The following is a 21,350-nucleotide window of genomic DNA, read 5'->3' as shown; positions in this document are numbered from 1 at the left end:
TATGTGGACTAAGAATCATCTATTAATCTTCGGCTACTTATGTATTCGACTGGAATGAAATGGTTTGATTTTTGAACTGTATGTCTGTATATCTTGATGCAGGCATTAATCTAAACCTTGGTCATGTGTTTCATTCGGGTTCATCGTACTATCTGTGTCAGTCACATTATATCTTTTACCAAACACACGAGAGCGTCACAGAATACGTCAGAGTAACCGACTACAAACGTCCCTTATTTGCATATGTTCTCTTACAACAAAATTCAAATGAAATATCTAGCTGTCATACCATTCACATGTCTAACTAATCTTTACAAGTCCGGCTAAAGGATCTGCCTCTTGTTCTTCCTGGATCCTCCATTAGCCAACAGCTTAGCAGATCTCCTCTCAATGTCGCTTTGAAAATCAATCTTTCGATTCTGTTACCAAACGCTGCTTACGTACAAAAAGAGAGCTTGCATTTTCTTCGTGTATTGCACCCTCTTTTACCAAAATTCATTGCCGTTCAGTCTCATATATAATATGAAATCCGTTCCACTGACGAAGGACATCACGAAGTGAAACCGAGTGTGAAGTGTGCATCATGAAATCTTCCTCACCTTACAGTCTTTATGACTCACTGACGAGACTATCGCATAATCCTCCTTTTTTATGTTAGCTAAAACGACACAGGCAACTGAATACCCAAATCAAGGCCACTTCATTATATATATATATATATATATATATATATATATATATATATACCCTAGTCTATACCAGGTACTTACTTATCGACCATCACCTAGAGGACGATGAACAGTTGGGTTAACTGTGAACACACTGACTGTTGCAACCAGGATTCGAACGTGTGCGCTCGACCCCAGGTGGCCCATGAATGCTTCACGGCCAGCAACGCTAACCACTACACCAGAGGTCCAAACATCAAATTACCTTTGTCCTAAACTGGATGAAGTGGTCAAGGGGTTGATGGCACCCAACACCCAAGTCCTCGTGTCGAACCCAAGTATAGTTTTGTGAGGATATCTGGGAAGCTTTAAGGCGAAGATGTAAGTCGTAGGATGCCCTCCCGTTACATACCGCGCATTGTTATAGACAGAATTCACCGTCTGATAGAGATATGAACAGAATGTCAATATGGAATCATGAAAACAATACGTATAACCTTCGCAAAAACTTGACCAAGGGGTAAATAAATCTCTTGAGAAGCGTTTGACTATGATCTAAGAGAATCCTTGAAAGCGCATTAATAACAACTTTAGATTCAACAATGTAAGGTCGACTCCAAAACAAAATGTAATAAGGGTAAAAACGTATGACACAAATCTTTTTATTTTACTAGTCTCAAGTTTTCACTTTCCTCAAACAGGTTTCTAGATGTCCTCTTAACAACCTCAGTTTTCTTCATCAAAGGTCTCCCCCTCTCCTTCTACCCCTCCTCCTCCTCCTCCTCCTACTCCTCCTCCTCCTCCTCCTACTCCTACTCCTCCTCCTCCTCCTCATACTCCTACTCCTCCTCCTCCGGGTACAGCTCAAGTTGGTGTGTGTGTGTGTGTGTTGGATCTCATTCTGACAGAGACTGGAAAGAGATGTGTAGACAGACTAACATATATTTACACACATGCATGTAGAAACCTTAATATAGTGTATACAATGGACAGTATAAACATCCAAGATACATCTACAACATCTCACCATCGGTCTACGTAAGATAACATTTCATTCAGGATCTATCTATCCACAGAATGGAGCACAAAGAGACCGAGACAAGTTGCAGGAGAGCAAAAATATAAGCCATTCAATTTAATGTGTCACTTGTCAGGTTAGAATGGAAAACCTTATGTGGATGTGTGTAGTATAATAGCTTATGCATACAAGGTAGTAGTGCATCTCTCTCTTGCGTATATCACTGAGATTTATTTCTTACTATGCGAATTTTTTCTTGCCTTGAAATGAATGTTTCATTGGCTGTTAGTAAATGAACCTGTAACCCATGTTAAGCAACAGCTTGAAATCCCAGACTCATTGCTTTTCTTTTATCCATCTATCTATCTATCTATCTAACTATATATATATATATATATATATATATATATATATATATATATATATATATATATATATATATATATATATATATATATATATATATATATATATATATATATATATATATATATATATATATATGAACTGTTAATGCCATAAAACACTCATGTAACCTTCTAGACAATGAAAGTCCACTTTCAACCAAAGGACAACATAACTCTTGTATGCTGGCACAATAGACCACAGTACATCGGAGCAGCCCTCGCCTCGCCTGTAATTAAGGCGGAGGATAAGTCCTTTACATCACCAGGGGAAAACAAGTGTCAAGTCGAAGGCTTTCGAGTTTCAACACCAGGTGTCAGCTAAGTCGAGAGAGGAAGACATCGATCCTAGACACACGGAACTATTAACTTGTTTCTTGTCTCAGTAGAATTTCTATTGACTTTTAAGAAGCCTGGTGAAGGTGGAATGACTGCCACTGTAGTGTAATTGTGCTTAATTATGAACCATGAGTTCTTGATTGTTACATTGCTTGGGACGAGGGATGACTTAGCTTCTGCTTAGTAATGGCGTTATTCAGAATCTTCAGTGGCAATTAGTGAATAAAAAACGATATGTAATTAGCTGTTTCAAGGAACATATTGCAACAACGAGAGATTAAAAGCTACTGGATGTGACACTTCGCTCTTCCTGACCCTGATGATCATATGCTTTCCAAAAGCAAGGAACGGATGAAGAGGCGAAAGGGGATTTTTCCTCGAAGGCCTAGTCTTTCTTTTTTTTTTTTCTTTCGCTACCTCGCTAAAGAGGGAAATACATTGTGTAGAACAAGAAAGCGGTTTTTCCGGAGATAACGTTATCACCATCAAAGGAACTACATCAGCAAAACGCTCGTTGCGTTAGAGACATGATTTAACTCACTCGCTCCCTCATCACGTGGGGAGTGTTACCTTGGTGACCACTTGACGTGAGCTGTGATGAAACAAACCGTTTATCAGCGAGGAATCATCGGGATCTACCCACCTCCCAGAGCGGTGTAATGGGGGCGTTAAGTCGTAAATGTATTTCATTCAAGAGCTATGAAAAAACTATAGATGTCAATGTTTACGTCGTGACGATATAGACGCTACGAAATCGTGTCGAGTCTGGTTGCACCAGTGGGTATCATGTCAGCTCGACACACCATTAAGACTACTTCATGAGCTTATATCAGTGGCGTTGTGCTACCATCTCAACTCCATTAGATATTCTGGATCAGTGGTGAAATCCATCTTCCCCAGCGTTGTTGCTTCAACGTATAGTACCGCTGCCTGCTGGGTAGAAATGGTTGAAAATGCAATAGCCGAGCGTCCTGCCCATCTGTCCTTGAAGGCCAAGTACTAACTGTTCAATGAGGTCGACATTTTGAGGCAATCGTTAACATGACCTGTCAGAATCGTGGGGGTTCACACTCCTCACATTGTCGACAGGCGTGTTGACTGTTATCTTGGTAGACCTCCCTCGTAGACCTTACCCTATCCACGCGACTAGCGGATGACAACGCCTCATTCACCCAACAACGGCAGAAAAAAAAGAGCGTTGTTTTCGAGCTTGCTGAATACTTCGTCATACTCACCTCATGACAAATGCATTACTGTTTCGTTGCAGAGATTTGAAACTCGTCACAAAGCCCGCAGCTGGCCATTATGTTGACAGGTATGACGAAAAGCATTTTCTGATTTGGGATCATGTATCCACCAAAGGCTTATCCTCATTCTTCACATTCATTCCCGTCTGCTTTACCGCACGGCGCACAGTCACTGCCTCTTTCTTCACGTATTATCTGCCCGTTCCTGGCGCTTCGCTCAAGGAGGTTCGAAGGCTTCTTTTCACTCCTTTCCCGGTGCTTTTTACGAGCATTATCTGAGGTTTCTTTCCATCTCTTTTTAGGCGCTTCTTTGAGTACGCCCTAAGTACTTATTTTTTCACTATTTGGAGCGTTTTTCTTACTCCCTTTCCTACTATTAAGGCCCCCTTCCCAACCTCCTTTTTTGTCTTGTTCTTGGAGATACTGTGTAAAATAAAAGCAGCAAGCTTTTGGAATAGATATGGACATCATAAGAGAAATATATCCCCCTGACACGTACCAAAACAGGAGAGCTAGCGACTACACGAAAGCAAAGAATAAACAGCTGAAATTCCGCAAGCACTCTGAGACATGACTTACTGCATGCAGACCGAATGGAAATGAAAGACTCGCACAAAACCCAAATCTTGAAATAAGATTTCACACGTCGTGTATTTGATGATATATTTCCAAGTCATCTTTCATGAAGGAGCACAGAAAACGGTCGGGGTCATAATCACCGCAAGATGAATAGCCGAAAGAAGACTCTTTGACTTCGTACCAGGTGTGTGAGGTTGTTTCATTTACCGCTTTAGATGGCCGTACTTACCCTCTTGAGCTCGACTTTGTGATAATGGCCTGGTCTTTGTCATGCCCTAGGAAAAGCAGGTAAAATGTCACGTCATTAACCATTGGTTGTTCCGTCATGCTTAAGGGTCATACCGTCGTGCCGGAGGATCGTTAACAATTTAGGATCAAATTGGAGGAACAGTCACACGAGGGAAGCGACAGACAAGCGGCACACGGGACTGCACAGGAAAGCCAGACGACAGAAGACCTGATGGTCTATGCCCAGGTTAGCATAAAAAAGCATATATGTATATATATATATATATATATATATATATATATATATATATATATATATATATATATATATATAAAGGACAGTAAATTGAGGGTGGCAAATGGTGCCAGAACAAAGAATACGACACATTTAAGCTCGATTTACCAAGTAATTGTAGGAGGTAAGACAATGCCTTCCCGTAAATCAAGTCGGGTGCTTTGCTTACGAAATGGATGGTTCGTTGTCTCGAGAGCGAGGGCGAAGCAATATAAGAATCCGTATTTCAAGAAGAGGAGAGGAAGTCCAGGATGGTAATATATCATAACATTTGTACCTGTAAAACCTCCTCAGGGTTAAGGAAGGGAAAACACACAGAAAGAAGGGAAGAAATATGACCACAGGAAGATTTGAGGAGCTCGAGACAGTAAGGATCAGCCTTAAAAAGTATTATTTCCTAATACAAAGCTAATGAACTTTATATATATATATATACATACATATATATATATATATATATATATATATATATATATATATATATATATATATATATATATATATATATATATATATATATATATATATATATATATATATATATATATATATATATATATATATTCACCAATATTGTGATGTGTTCTAAAATCATACAGTTATGATTGCCGTGAGCTTTCCCAATCTCCTCTTAGAAAAAAGTATTGCAGTGAAGAAAGAGATTTGCACTGGCTCTGACCCGTAGGTTTTATAATCCTCTATCTCGGTTCTGTCATCCTCCTGTGTATATCACTCTCTTTGTTATCCCTCCTCTCTACTCTCCCTTTCTCCTACCCTTCGTGAGGTAAAAGGTCGTACTCTTGTACCATAATGTCTGAGGATCAGAGAGGCACAGGGATACACACACACACACACACACACACACACACACACACACACACACACACACACACACACACATACACGTTACTGAACGAGAATTTCCATAATATTCAGGTGTTTACCCGTAATACCTCTTATTCTGGAAGCCTTGAGTGAAGGGCCTCTTGGTTTAGCATGAGTCTCCTCACAGTCACACCGACAAACCTCTCCATCTCTGCAACCAGACAGCGAACCCCGTTCCACTTCCCTTTGTAACCCAATGAATGGGAGGCTAAATCTCGACCCCTCCTGGCCCTTTTCTCTGTGTTGGTGGGGAAATTACTAGCTTTTACGGGCCAGTGAGGAAGACCTTGTACATCGAATAAGAGAGATTCTTTTTTCTTTGTTGTCAAGCAAATTGAGGGTAATTATAATTGATTCCCTCCTGTGAAAACAATGAAGTTGGTCATCCTCCTACACCCGACAGGCTTCCAATACCACTTCACCCCATACGTCTTACCCCACCCACACCCACGTCAATTACTTCAACCCCTTTAGTCTTTTGACCCACCCTATTTACTAACCCATCTACACATTTCAGCCACTACACCTCCTCTTCTTCCACCCTTCTACCCCAGTACCAGATGAAGTTCCTTACTTTAGAACACCTTTCAGATAAGCGATTAACACAAACCTTCTACTAAACCCATTTGCATAACTTCATCCAAATGATCTCCATTGGATAAGTGAATCCGGGGAATTACTGCTCATACATCTCACTAGATTATCGCATGTGGGTAATTGCATTCTGATAATGCCACCTTGATATCTGACTTGGAGAATCCCGCGGCTACTCACAGCAAGATAAGCGTAGAAGATAATCAGATCTGGGTCACGTTTCTCGGCTCATGTCGGCCTGAGAATTAAGTCTCATGAACTCAATCGCATAACCCGACTTGGAAAACCTTGCCCTCATGATTAGTCTTGGATAATCAAGATAATTCTACTAACGGTTTCCGTTGTAATGTGGAATACATTACATTGCTAATCACAGACGAGAGTGCCAAGCAGGAAGCAGTTCCTCTTGTGCAATGATCTGTTCATGGAAGTATTGAATAGTAATATAATGGCTATCAAATATCAGATTCCATCCTTAACAAAGAGACTTGCCAGAGGTAGGATTTAGCATATATCATTAGTAAGATTCTTGATTTCATTACATAAAACTATACAAATCCTGAACGGCTCTCATAACCCGATTGTGACTTCATACGAGCCCTAATTTTTGTACCTTCTCCATACCTCATGACACGGGAATGTCTTCTTAACACAACGTTGGTCCTTCACACACTGTCACCATCAACTGAAATAGTAGAGAGGAGCTTCATCCCAAAGAAAGAGGAGGAGGAGGAGGAGAAGGAGGAAGAGGAGGAGGAGGAGGAGGAGGAGTGGAGAGAGGATGTGGAGAAGATAAAGCCACAAGCCTTTATCTACAGCCGGGTCTTATCAGTGATCACACTAGCAGAGGTAGCCATGAAGCCATTTAGTCCTTCATAGATCCGGTCAAGACAACACGACAGGGAGGCTGGCCAGCTGGCTGCATCTCCTTCAGGTAAGTCATCTCCAGAAGGAACTATTCCGATGAAGACAGGAGTTCAGAATCATTGATCACGAATCATAAGTGTGGAATGCATATCTCTTCCATATATTGCATATATATTTCTAGAACTCGAGTTCCGGGCCACTTCATGTATAGGGCCACGTCAGGCGTACCTGGCCAGCTCTTGTACTGGTCCATCTCAGATGTACCTGGCTTAATCATCTACTCTGGAAGCTACGTGGCTCACGCAGGGAACAGAGAACATTCGTGAAGCAAAAAAAGATAATACAAAAATATCCATCTAATAATGTTTCATTTCAAGCATCATCCACGGGAAATATTCCTTTACAGCGGAGTATCCTCCATACATTTTGCTTTTGATGCATCGCTCAGTCCAGCGTACATACATAGCATTAACCTTGGCCGTGCTCGCCTGATGGGTGATGATGATATGGTATCTGTGACGACCACGCCATCGTCTCATCGCTACGTCAGACGTTCGCTGATAGCCTGTGGCCACGTTTCCCGCCCTCACCCACTTGCTAGTTCGCAGGGGGATGTCGGTGGTGACGACATTTTGAGAGCAACGGTGGAGTAGTGACTTGAAACATCGGAAAATTTCGTGAAGTGGGTAAAACGAAGTAAAACTGTTATGTATTAGTAGCTTTGGTGCACATCTGCTGTTCTCTGCGTTCCCCAGATCCCCTCTCATTGTTCCGGACCCTTTTTGAATGTAGTGCAGAACCCTTTTAGTGTACTCCAAGCTTCTTTTTTTTCCAGTGAACTCTATCCCCTGTTCAGTGAACGTCATCCTTTGTTTCAGTTTACCACATCCCTTCTTCAGTATATTTCACCCGTTTTCAGAATACTCCACCCGGTTTTCAGTATCCCTGCCTCTTTCCAATCTACTCCTTCTTCCCTTCCGTCAGCCAAGTTTCATACTCATCATAATTACAGTTTCGAGGAGTCTGGTACACATGTATGAGTGTGAGTGCCGTGCCTAAGACAAGAGTTAGTCCTCAGGAGCATAATATCACGAGGACTGTGTCAGGTTTGTACGAATATCTCTCAGAAAATTTTTCTTCTACAAGATCTACTTGGACGAAAGTATTATTTCTTAATTGAACCGATGCCATTCACTATTTCTCTTCTTAATAGTAACCAACACAGAATGGGCAGGAATATGCCCAAATCATGGCCCTCTAAGTTAAAGAAAAACAGAAGGCAAGAAAAGAAGAGTGAAACAATATATAACTCCACTAGCGTTAGAAGGTTTGGCTCTTAAAGAGGGAAAGGCTGTAAAAAGAAGGAAAAACGAAGGAAGGAGAAAATTTCCACAGCTTTGCCTTTTGAGGAAGGAGAGAGGTACCTTAACGGTCAACCTATGTGTGCCCATTCTTCACACAGAATCTAAAGGAAGCAGCAGCAAATGTATCATGGATAATTCCATTTTGCATTATAAGCATAATTCGATTAACTGAACGAACGATATCTTATTAAGTCAACTAATCATAATTGTATATCAACACATTCTTGTCCTATTTTCCTTAACAGTATATATATATATGTATATATATATATATATATATATATATATATATATATATATATATATATATATATATATATATATATATATATATATATATATATATATATATATATATATATATATATATATATATATATATATATATATATATATATATATATATATATATATTTTTTTTTTTTTTGTGTGTGTGTGTGTGTGTGTGTGTGTGTGTGTGTGTGTGTGTGTTTTCTAATGTCATGCAGTACATGCAGTTTATCTTCACGTTATCTTATGATACACAGCTGCTGCAGAGAACAGTTGCAACCGCCTGCATGTTATCATTATTATCTCATTTATATCATCGCTCATTTGAGACCAACATTGGTGCATTTCAGTAAAAAAGAAGATTAATGTAGGTATCTCTACCTATCTCAATACCTGTACAAGTGTCTTCATTCCCATCTTTTCCTGCTTTGTATATACTCCCTTATTCATTTACTCCATTTTCAGAGTCTCTCTCTTCGTGGTTTCTTGCCAAGCATTCCTTCCCTAATCATACACATAAGTAATACGTAAAGTTAACAGATGTATTCGTTTAGTTGTCTGGATTTTGCTCTTTTATTCCATTTTATCTCAACATCTAAGCTATTACAACTAAGCTGTATTTTCTATTAAGTTAAACATGCTTATGTAACACTCTTGTTTTTGATGCATCTTTGTTACTCAGATGTGTTTGATGACTATGTATGTGTGTGTGTGTGTGTGTGTGTGTGTGTGTGTGTGTGTGTGTGTGTGTGTGTGTGTGTGTGTGTGTGTGTGTGTATGTGTGCTTTGAGCTTTTCCTCTCGTGTTATGATCGATTTTGGACCCGTTTGATAAACGTGTTTGTTTTCTTGCTTGCTTCAGTTGCCATCCTCACCCAGCTGAAGTGAGGGACTTCCTCCAGCAGTGTGTGGGGACACGAAAGCAGCATCAACAACAACAGAAATAAGGACGTCAATAGGATCAACAAAAACAACAAGAACTACTACTACTACTACTACTACTACTACTACTACTACTACTACTGTTACTACTACTACTGCTAGAAAAGAAATCACAACAACCACAACAACTGGGACTTTTCCACTACAATTGCAATAAGAACCACAACAATAAGAACAGTAAGGACCTCCATCACCACAACAATAAGAATAAGGAATACAACAAAGGCAAACAAGAATCACAACATAAACAGCGACAATGGTCGTGGCTTTGGAGGTGAGTCCCACATTGCATGACATATAGTCCAGGAATAGTACAGCACTCCCGCGTCCCCTGAGCTATCCTGCATTACACCTGGAATGCTCACGTTGTACATAATGTTCGTGTGTTACTAAAAAGAATGTACAGATTCTCATATGTACTCTACATGTACAACATACACGTAACATTATTAAGAAAACAAATTGTAATTTGCTCTCTACGTGTACAATTTACACATATAGCATCATTCAGAATACATACCCTGTTAAGAAGATAAAGCCCAGAAAAATTATACCCCTGAGCTGGTGTTATTCATCAAAATCCTTAAACTCACTGATCACAGTATTTCACAATGGTTAAAGTCTTTAGAAATCTCGGAGTCTAGTTTTGGCCTTAAATCAAAGAACAAAGAATTACTAGAGTTTACCTCTGTGAGAGCAATGCCACCAATGCATCAGTTTATTAAGTGAATATTCATGTAGTGTGATGTATATAATAAATCACTGATAAATGAGTTGTTAAAGAGAATTGATTGGTTAGTTCTGTAGTAAAACTTCCCTCCTCAAAAAGAAACACAGACTGACCAATATCCTCCAATGAAGCGAGCAAAATCTTAAGAGTTTTATAGTTTTCAAAAAGCTTAATTTTCTTTCGTCAGTTTTGCGGTGTCTACATCACAAAGAGGGTTCCATTATCCCTGGCGGCGGGGTCAGTCCTCTTCTTCATCACAGGAACCATCTGCTTCTGGATGCAGGCCACTGCCGATTGCTTTGACGACGATGAATGGTTTGACTGGAGCTGCTCAACCTACAAGACCCGTCTCGTCATCTATGGCTCTACCTGCTTGATAGCTGGCGGTAAGGGTGCGAGGGGTCTCTCTGTCATCTGAGACGGGGGGGGGGGGCTTATGATGCTGGGATGCTCAGAGAGAGAGAGAGAGAGAGAGAGAGAGAGAGAGAGAGAGAGAGAGAGAGAGAGAGAGAGAGAGAGAGAGAGAGGTTCTGGGCGTTCGACATGCCTAAATTTCAACAGGTGTACGTAAAATAAACTCAGACGTAGGAAGTAACACTGCGATACTACCTGATCTTTGTAACACGTCCAAGATAACATACACCTCTGTATACAAGCAGGAACACTTTTCTTTTGGCATGGATGACACAACACGGTAGCCTTATGAGTCCTGTCCTAAGTTAATCAAGCCATCTCTTCCAGTGTGTTATTTACACAACTTAATTCTGAGGCAGCTGCAGCCTGTGTTCACAGCTCGTGGACTCACGATATCGTGAGTTCCAGACACAAGTGCTCTCTCCATTATTCTGACACCAACTTGCTTTAATCTAGATATACACCTTGACCCACCTTACAAGGAAGAATGAGATAGTGTATTCTTACTGAGAAAGACAGACACATACACACACACACACACACACACACACAGACACACACAGACACACACACACACACACAGACACACACACACACACACACACACACACACACACACACACACACACACACACACACACACATACACACACTCATTAAACAAGGAAACTGTGGATGCCGGCAGTTTATAGTAGTTTAAAAGGCTACTTGATGGTAAGACAGTTCAAAAGATGGTGTTCCATGAATGTATAACTAACTCCATTTGCTGAGCAAATAAGTAATTACATGCCTTCATACGCACAGAAACAGATCACAAGATGTTAACTCCTGCATAGCTTCCCTAGTTAAGTGACTGGGTCTTTCCCTGACAGTGTCGCTGCTGGGGATGGCATCGTACATGCTCTACAAGCTGCAGGGAGCTAGAAACAACTGCTACATCCAGGCGGACCCTGTCTTCACCGGGATACAGGATGGCTTCGGCTTCAACAAGCAGGCTACCATGTACCAACCACAGTCACAGATGGCTTTCCCTCAGCAACAGCAAGAGAAACAGCTGCCCACGACCTACTTCACCCCAGAGCACGAAGTGTACTCCCCCCATAAGTCGAGTTACTACTCATAGCCTAAAGTTGCGTGGTCCTTGTTCTCCAGGTGAGTAAGGAGCGAACAAGGACCTGATCTCATTTGCACTACAGATCCTCCACAGGTCTCTATGCGTCTCCGTGTTTGTGAACAACACAAAAGAAACAGTGACATTGGATACGGTAATAATTTTATGTCTCTTATTTCAATCGATAATGTATAAATTTAATATCATTTTCTTTAAATAGAAAACAGACTTTTTCTACATGAAGTGATTTGTCTGCTCCTTCTATGGCACTTTAGAAAATTTAAAGAGAATCTCTTTGAAACGTGAAATTTTTGAGTATTTCTGTTTCTAAATCTGAAGTGTGACCAGTGCGTTCATTGTCATGTATCCACACATGCCTGTGATATATTTTCTTAAGCAGAATCTAAAATGATAAAAATATAAACCAATAAAAGTGACCCCATCATTCTGAGTGCAAAGATAATCATATCATTTATCATATCTTCAAAAGCAATTATGGAAAAATACTCTACATCATTTATATGTAACGTGTGTAATAAAAGATCCCTCAAACTCACTTTTTCAATCATCTTTCTACCTACCAATATATTCATCTATCTGTCTATACATCTATCTATCCGCAAGCAATGACTACACGTAGGTTTTTAGCTTTTACTTCTCCATAGATGCTCTTACGTATACCTGGGTCACAGGCATTCAGAGGCCAGAGCAGTGAGTGCTAGTTTACAAACGTACGTAAACATTGACAGTTTATGGAATTTACATAAATTCCTTTAGTCTGGATACTGACCACAGCTAAATGCTAAATCAAACGTCAAGTCCCCAGTAAATAAAAAATAAAAAATAGGTTCTCTACTCTGATTCTGTCATATACTGCGTTCTTTATCTCTCCTTCACCGCTTCAGATGTTGTCATAAAGAGGAAGAAAATAAACTTTAGGAAAAGATGCTGATTCATTTTCTTAAAAGAACTATCCCATGTGTATAGTCGTTCATTGATATGTGAACTCTTTCAAGTGTAGTATAATCAGGAAAAAGATTTAGTCGATATATAAACACAACATAAAGGAGACCACAACATCACTCAGTCATGTTCATTGTACAGCAAATTTCTCAGTGTAATTAAGATAAGCCTATCACTGACGCCACTCTAAGTTCGTTCAGGTTAAGCTTCGCGTATGTGTATCGTTCAACAACTGATGATGATAATGATGATAATAATGAAAATGATAATAATAATGATAATAATAATGATAATAATGATAATAATGATAATGATAATAATAATAATATTGATAGTAATGATGACAGAAATAGTAATGATGATAACATAAATGATAATAGTAATTACAGTGATGAAATTATAAAATATTGTCCGTAATGCTTCAATAGAAAAAAATAGTGTCTTCCAGACACCACTAACAACTACCTTCTCTGCCCTTCGAACTCTCCTTGTAATGAATCAATGTGAAGCTCCAAAACGTTGATTCTTTTCTCAGCAAGAACCAATGTGTTAAATCCTTGCTGCCATTATAACACCTGACGCCAAGGGATGAGGAATACATCTGTGGTGTGGGTGGATGAAATGTCCTGTATCATCTGTGTGTTATATAACTGTGACTTGAGAGCAGAGTCGAGGCTTCAGTATCACTCACTGGTCTTATGATTAGATTATGATGAAGTCTGATTCTTTTATAGGTTAGGAGGGTATGCTTTATCTCTTCACAATATGTACAGCTGTAGAACTTCTTGGAGAGAGAGAGAGAGAGAGAGAGAGAGAGAGAGAGAGAGAGAGAGAGAGAGAGAGAGAGAGAGAGAGAGAGAGAGAGAGAGAGGGCCACTTTACTATCATAACACACATAATTCATTTTTTTTTGTGTGTGTATGTGAGGTTGTTTGGCATGTTCTAGCTTTTCGAAGGATGATCAGGAGAACTCTGAAAAGCTGTTATTGCACTGCTTGGCCATCGATATGTCTGGGCGTGATAGGGAGGTGTACCTCTTACAATTCAGAATAAAAGAAAATGGATGAAACAGGACATAGAAAACGGGATATCTCTGACTCATTTTCCAACCATCTTGATAAATTCTTCCAACATGAGTTATAAACAGGTTGAAATATTCACTATCTTTTCTTTCTTAATACAACTTATTTTGTTATCTACCTTGTTTACGAAAAGTTTTAGACGACCCGCTATGGTTATCGTTCTATTAACTATTTACCGATAAAGGGGAACTCTTATCAGATAACTGAGGGTGTATTCTGGGTGCAGCGACGCCCCGTGGTTGTCCAGTACCGCACACCAGTGGTCTCTCTCTCTCTCTCTGATACACACATACATCCAAGGTATGTAGCTTCTGAGCCACTATTACTTTTGTTCTAAGAAGGATCCTGCATTGTGATTAGCTTCGGAATCCTCGTATTATTATCATCATTATTTTTTTTATTAATACTACTATTACTATAACTACTATTATTTTCATTATCATTATAATGATACTACTACTCCTACTACTACTACTACTAATGATGATAATGATAATGATGATAATAGTCAGTATCATCATTGTTATTATTATCGTTATCATTACTATCATTATTATTATTATCATTATTATTATTATTATTATTATTATTATTATTATTATTATTATTATTATCATTATCATTATTATCATTATTATTATTGTTATTATTATTATTATTATCATTATCATTATTTTGTTATTATCATTGTTATTATTATTATTATTATCATTATTATTATTATTGTTATTATTATTATTATCATTATTATCATTATTGTTATTATCATCATTATTATCATCATTATTTTTGGCAAGCATTAGATTGCTTACTGTGGTAGTCTAGCATGAACTTTCCTCCCAACATTGCAGGCCTTTTTTTCATGAAGAAATTCAGAGGCATTACTCACTAGTGGTGCAGTGACATAAGTAACCTTGCACAATCTTGAAAAGTAAAGGTTAACTATGGTTCGTTTTTATCTTGTGAATTTAGACCAGTGTTAACATTTCTGTAGGGAATCCCATGAAGGAGAGTGTCTTGGGCATGTCTAGTGGTAATGTTACCTAAAGGAGTCCCAGGAAGGAGAGTTTCCTCGGCATATCTAGTGGTAATGTAACTTAAGGGGGTCCCAGGAAGGAGAATTTCCTCAGCTTGTCTGGTGGTTATGTTGCTTAAGGGAGTCCCAGGAAGGAGAGTTTTCTTAGTATATCTAGTGGTAATAATACTGAAGGGAATCCCAGGATACTTCATCCTCATAACTATACTCAAGGAGATTCTTGATCTGATGATGTGTCTGAGGACAGTTCCTGCTCACGACTCTCACCATTACAGAGAAATGTGTACGAACAACACAAGGTGTGCGGCATTAACAGTGGCCTGGTGCTCGGTTCCACTTCTTCTGCTGGGTGTGAGCTGCATAATTGGATTCATTGTCAAATTCTGTGCTTTCGACTATGAAACCATCTACTGTATCACGGGAGGATGGCTTATAATCCTGGGAATCATCTCAAGCCTGGTTGGAGGTGAGGACTTAAACCAAAGTACATGAAAATTAAAGTAAGCGAAAAGAAATTTGATTTTGTCGAGGAAATGTTCCTACTTATCATTGTTATTAGTTCTAAAGGTATTGCTACTTTCATTCTACAATGATTCGTAAGAGGCAGGTGAAATAAGACTCTCTCTTTTGGAGCCGAGTACTTATAAAGATCTGTGCTATGCACCGCAGATGTAATTGTGGTTGTAATATATCGTAATTCAATTTGCTTCTGTATCATACTTACCTTTCGTAAAATAATAAAAAAAAATGTTCATTAAAAGATAAAGGTTTAATACAAAGACTGTTTGGGTATGTCTACCAGTTTACAGTATTAGAAAAAACGGCTGTGGTTTATGAGATTCTAGAATATGCAGATTATTAGTCTGTTCGTGTTCAGGGAATCATACAGTATCAAAAGCGAATAACACTACATGAAGGTTTGATGCGACTATAGAATGTGTTTTATTCAAAGATGAAGTACGAGAACCTCAGTGGAGGCGATGGGAGTCTGAGCTTAAGATTCCAAGGGTAAAGATAAAGAAATTATTTCATCATGATTATGGAGAAAATATACAGACAGACTGTTCATAGTATCAAGATATCTAAGCCTAGTTCTTTACTAACTGAATGCACTCTGGCGGGTTGTTTGAGTTGAATACTACTACAAATCTTTCTTTGCTCTCTTTGACTTTCCCATTTTGTCTTCGCAGTTACTTTGCTTATTGCGTCCGTCATCACGTTCTGTTGCATGACGGAGAGAGTTCCGGTGAACGCTTATGAAATGGAGACGGCCATTCCCTCCGTATATGGCAGGCAGCATGGTGCCAGCTATGATAACCCCACCGTCAATTACCCCAGGGCCGACGTCAACTTCCCGAATTCCAGAGGCCATCCCGCCCGTCCACCGCCCATCGTCCAGCGTCAGAACGAACTTCTCTCCAAGTTTCAGAGATACAATTAGAGACATGGAACCGAGAGGGAATGGTAGGACAAAACAACAAGACAAAACAGCAGTAAAAACACACTTGACAACTGCGTTGACAATAGCAGTAAGAAAGTAGTGGTAGAAATAATTCTAGCGGTGGAAAACAGTTAAATCAGTGATAAGCAGCAAGAGAAATAACTTTAGAAATAAGAAAAGCAGTGGCAAAACAACGATACATAAAGTGTGAAAGAAAAGACGAGAACAACACATGGGACCTTTCCCGTTATCTTTGTATGACTGAAATGCATCATCATTTACATGTTACTTGACCATTTACTTTCGTGACAGTGTTGAAGCCTTCATTTCAGAAACACGATAGATACCGTAACTTGATCTCCCAGTGAGATATAATCACTCAATACACATTTCATCCCGCTGAAAAAAAGAGTGCCGTCCATTCAAACGGTTCTGGAGAAAAGGCATTTGTAACCAGTTATGCCCCAGTCACAAGTCACAATGAAACTGTGAGTACCGGGTGTATACAAATGTTTAATATGGTATATGATGTTCAAGAAATCTGTGGTCCCAAATGAGAGTAGAACTCTCTCTCTCTCTCTCTCTCCCGTGCTGTTCAAATAGGTAAATGCAAATAGATGATTACAGATTCTGTATATAAAATCTTACATGTTCTTTTTCTCACCTTTTCATTACATCAAGGGAAAAATAGCCTTTCCACTAGTGTGACCTGTAATCTTGATAGCTTGCACACTTCTTATTAAGTGCGTTCAACGCATTCAGTTTCCACGCCTCCCACAAAGTGCGTTGAACTGATATAGTTTGCACACCACTGATCAAGTGCGTTGAACTTGTATAATTCTATTTACTGTATATCTTATGACCGAGTATGTTAGTGTTGTCAACCCAGGGTATAAACGTCAGTCGACGTGTAATACCCACAATCTCATATTGTAAACATGACCACTGGTTCCTGGGCTTTGCTAAATGACACAACTCTGATATGGCTGATGAAATGATTGTCTGCTGTATCTTGTTAATGGCACGACGTTCCTACTGTTGCCAGATCACATCCACCATCGGAGCTGTCCTGCTGACTCCTCATACCCACCTGCTCCTGAGGTAAGGTTCATCCCAGACACAGATCATTTCTGAAATTACTGGATGAGTTTTCGTATGTGTTAGGAATTAATTACCTTCCCATCATTCTTGATCCAGTCATTAACCAAAATTCTGTAGACTACTTACTCGAGTGATTATATAAATTCATGGTGAAACACGAAACAAATCAGAGACATAAGTGAGTGAGGCTACATATTCTCTCTCTCGTTGACTTTTTTTTTTAGCGTTGTTGACAATGATAGGAAGTATGGAAATATGTTGAACTGTTGTGGTGAATTAAACGTAAGATACAACCCATTCTGGAAGTGAGTAATTCTTCTTTGACTAGTAGGCTGATTGAATTATAGGATGCTATGCATGGTTTTCATTTGTTCGCTCGGTGTCTTAATTGTCTTTGGCGTCCCAGACATGACGCAGATGATCTAGTTGTGCATCTTAGTCCAACTAATTACACAACGTTTAGTAAGATCATTGACGCTAGTGTGAGTTCACCCATATTATTCCTTTTCATATTTCAGCCACTATCAGTACCGATAAGGGGAAGAAGATAAGCCCATGGCGTTGTTAGCTACGGTGAGTCTTGTGGCCTTGTTATGTACATGAGTAAAACGTTACGCATAAGAGTGAGGTTATTCATGAATTCTTCCAAAATGTATTCGTGGGTACTAAGAGCAAGAAAATAACAAAATTCATTCATGTGAATTTAAGGTAGGTGATTAATTTTCCTCTGGAAGCTGCTATCATTACTCTTATCATTACTATGATAATAATAATAATAGTAATAATAATGATAATGATAATAATAATACTAATTATAATATAACAATAATAATGATACTAAAAATAATAATGATAATGATAACATTAATAGTATGATAATAATAATGTTAATGATGATTATTATAATATTGATTGTTATTTTCTTTATCATTATTGTTATCATTATTATTATTATCATCATTATCATTATTACTATTATTATCATTATTATCATTATCATTATCATTATTGATACTACTACTACTACTACTACTACTATTACTACTATCATTATCATCATTAATAGTATTAGAAGCAGCAACAGTAGTAGTAATAGTAGTAGTAGTAGTGGTAGTAGTAGTAGTAGTAGTAGTAGTAGTAGTAGTACAATCATAATAGTTAATGCTACTATCATCATTCGATTCTGGTTGTAGACAACAAGCTCTGGCTATAAAAGATGATGGTCTAAAATCAGTTTCTTAAGAAGTCAGGGGAATCTATTCTTTATTTCCAACTGTGGTGATGATACTTTCATGCAGGTTGTGAGGGCTGTGCTGATGATGTGGCTCGTAGGCTGCGTCTTGGTGATACTGAGGAGTGGATTCACCTTCTACATCACCATGTTCACAGTGTGTCATGGTGACAGAATCTGCACCCTTCATTCAGTCAGCACCAACGTCTTAAGTAATTGGTGACTGGAGGTAGTCAATGTCTTCTTGAATATATGGATTTTTTTTCTCTTTTCGAGATATAAATATACTTGTGATTATGCCACATGTAATGAGGTGTATGATAGATTTGACTTAGTGACCTGGGTTGTGTCATTCGGTGATCTTTGATACATATATAAGCCAATGCAATCTCTATATAAACCATGATATCAGCCTAAAGTGTGAGGGTTAATAGACTGACAAAGAAACATTAGAATGATCTAGTCATTGAAAAGAACGGGCGCTACGATAACTGCTATTCCAGGATATTCACTGGTAACAAAGGAAAAAGAAGTATAAGATCTTGAATCCCTTTCCTTCCTTTGTTTCTCCTCAGTAACATATGATTCCTGTTACAGTGTTGTTCCTGATGCAGGGATTCCTAACCATCTCTGAGGTGCTGACCCTTAGCTTCGTCGCCATCAGTCTACATATAGGTCATGGTGGCCTGACACGAGAAGGAGAAAGAGGAGGAAAAAGAAGAGGAGGAGTAGCGTTAACAAGAAAGGAGGGGTCTGAACACCAACAAGAACGGTGGTAGTAATAAGCAACAGGATGTGCAGTGGTAGCGACAGGATCTAAAACAGTTCCAGCAAGACCTGTTGCTGACACATAAGGATTTTCAAATGCAACAGGAGGGGAACTTCAACAGTAACGGCAAAACCACTTGCTGAAACAACAGGCGCTTTAGGATCGTAAGCAGGACCTGTGATTACAACAACAGATATATCAACCACAGCAGACAAGACTAGTGGCGGGATCAACAAGAAAGGCTTCACCGATGCAAACCTAGTGCCGCAGCCAGTGACCGTAGACGAAACTCAAGAGTACCAAATGGAAGAAGCAATAGTAACAGTTGTAACAGAAACAACAGGAATAGCCACGACAACAGCAACGAGAAATGCGGCAACTAAAACAGAAATCACACAATCACCATGAGCAGCGATGAGGGTAATGAGGAGAGAGATGAATAACATCCATGTTTAGAAGCAGGATGATGAACTCGCGGATCAGTTGGTGCACCAACGGAGAACACAAGCATTAACAGGAAAGCAAACAACACATATTGTAACAACAGAAGTCAGGAGGGCCGAGGGGTATTTAGAAAGACAACTGTAAAGTCTTTGTTTGATCAGATCATAAACAAAGAACTGAGAACCAGACGAAGAGAACATACGATGCAAAAGAAGAGAGAATATTCTCTTCACGTTTCAGGAGCAGCTTCTAAGAATACATTTGCCAAGGAGATCGAATGGTCTATCTGTGTAAATTCAGTTTTAGTGATCTAAATGTAAGATTAAAAAAAGAAATGAGCATTTCCTTTGCTCAGATTTCCATGTCCTGTATTCTTTATCCAGACAAACCCATCGGCTGGATGACGCTTTGATATCTGTTGATTTACTAAAATAATGTTCTTTATCCGTATCATAACTGAATCAAGTTTTTAAAAAGACTGAAATGAAAGCGCTTGCAATTTTTGCTTGCTTGTAGGTAAGTGTTTGTGTATAATGAGTGCCTGTTTTTCCATCCACCTGTATCTCTGTATGTGATATTTATGAATATATAAATATATATATATATATATATATATATATATATATATATATATATATATATATATATATATATATACATATCCTCCCCTCCTTGTACTTTTTTAACTTTCTAAAATGGGAAACAGATATATATATATATATATATATATATATATATATATATATATATATATATATATATATATATATATATATATATATATATATATAAATATATATATATATATATATATATATATATATATATATATATATATATATATATATATATATATATATATATATATTTATATATATATATATATATATATATATATATATATATATATATATATATATATATATATATATATATATATATATATATATATATATATATATATATATATATATATATATATATATATATATATATGTTTTCTTTTGTGTGTGTGTGTGTGTGTGTGGGTGTATGCATCTTGATATGAAACATGAGTCAACCATCACAAAGCGGAAAACTTAATTAAAAAAAACTAAAGACAACAAAAGCCAACCTATATATTGCATGTGATAAAAATCGCAAAATTTTTTACCAAAAAATCAATTTAGAAATTTAACCTCGAAGACAAGCCGAACCGATCGTGAGAGGAGCACGACGTCTTGGTGTACTAAACTCTTATTTCCAGGAAGGCAGACGAGGCAGTAAAACGTTCTGAGGCAAAAAACAACGTCATCTGTGAGAGATAAGGAGAGTCGTGTGGCCAGGTGC

At 38.2% G+C, this 21,350-nt stretch overlaps 1 protein-coding gene and 1 long non-coding RNA gene across 5 annotated transcripts; both read left to right on the top strand.

Moving 5' to 3' along the window:
* Nucleotides 1-7,093: 7,093 nt before the first annotated feature.
* Nucleotides 7,094-12,506, top strand: LOC139759557 (uncharacterized). Of its 2 annotated transcripts, none has more exons than XM_071681823.1 (4): nucleotides 7,094-7,191; nucleotides 9,620-9,973; nucleotides 10,617-10,815; nucleotides 11,716-12,506. In XM_071681823.1, exons 2-4 carry the CDS (start codon nucleotides 9,956-9,958, stop codon nucleotides 11,964-11,966), a joined length of 468 nt encoding a protein of 155 aa, XP_071537924.1. In that variant the 5' UTR covers nucleotides 7,094-7,191; nucleotides 9,620-9,955; the 3' UTR covers nucleotides 11,967-12,506. The 2 variants fall into 2 exon arrangements, with proteins under 2 accessions (XP_071537924.1, XP_071537925.1); XM_071681824.1 differs by lacking the exon at nucleotides 7,094-7,191 and adding an exon at nucleotides 7,671-7,806.
* A 1,641-nt stretch (nucleotides 12,507-14,147) lies between these two features.
* LOC139759555 (uncharacterized) lies at nucleotides 14,148-20,383 on the top strand. Of its 3 annotated transcripts, none has more exons than XR_011715100.1 (7): nucleotides 14,148-14,299; nucleotides 15,311-15,501; nucleotides 16,226-16,964; nucleotides 17,522-17,577; nucleotides 18,096-18,150; nucleotides 18,876-19,020; nucleotides 19,406-20,383. It is a non-coding gene; the product is annotated as an uncharacterized lncRNA (long non-coding RNA). The 3 variants fall into 3 exon arrangements; XR_011715102.1 differs by having other exon boundaries at nucleotides 18,876-19,027; XR_011715101.1 differs by having other exon boundaries at nucleotides 18,876-19,037.
* The last annotated feature ends 967 nt before the right edge of the window (nucleotides 20,384-21,350 follow it).

The sequence above is a fragment of the Panulirus ornatus genome, chromosome 33 (assembly GCF_036320965.1).
Source record: "Panulirus ornatus isolate Po-2019 chromosome 33, ASM3632096v1, whole genome shotgun sequence".
In the NCBI taxonomy this organism is placed as follows: Eukaryota; Metazoa; Arthropoda; class Malacostraca; order Decapoda; family Palinuridae; genus Panulirus; species Panulirus ornatus.
Note: the sequence above shows the minus strand (reverse complement) of the source record. Positions and strands in the feature narration are given on the sequence as shown.

Coding starts and splice junctions, on each gene's coding strand:
- LOC139759557 (XM_071681823.1), top strand. Junction 10,816..11,715: donor TACCTGCTTGATAGCTGGCG/GTAAGGGTGCGA, acceptor TTTCCCTGACAG/TGTCGCTGCTGGGGATGGCA.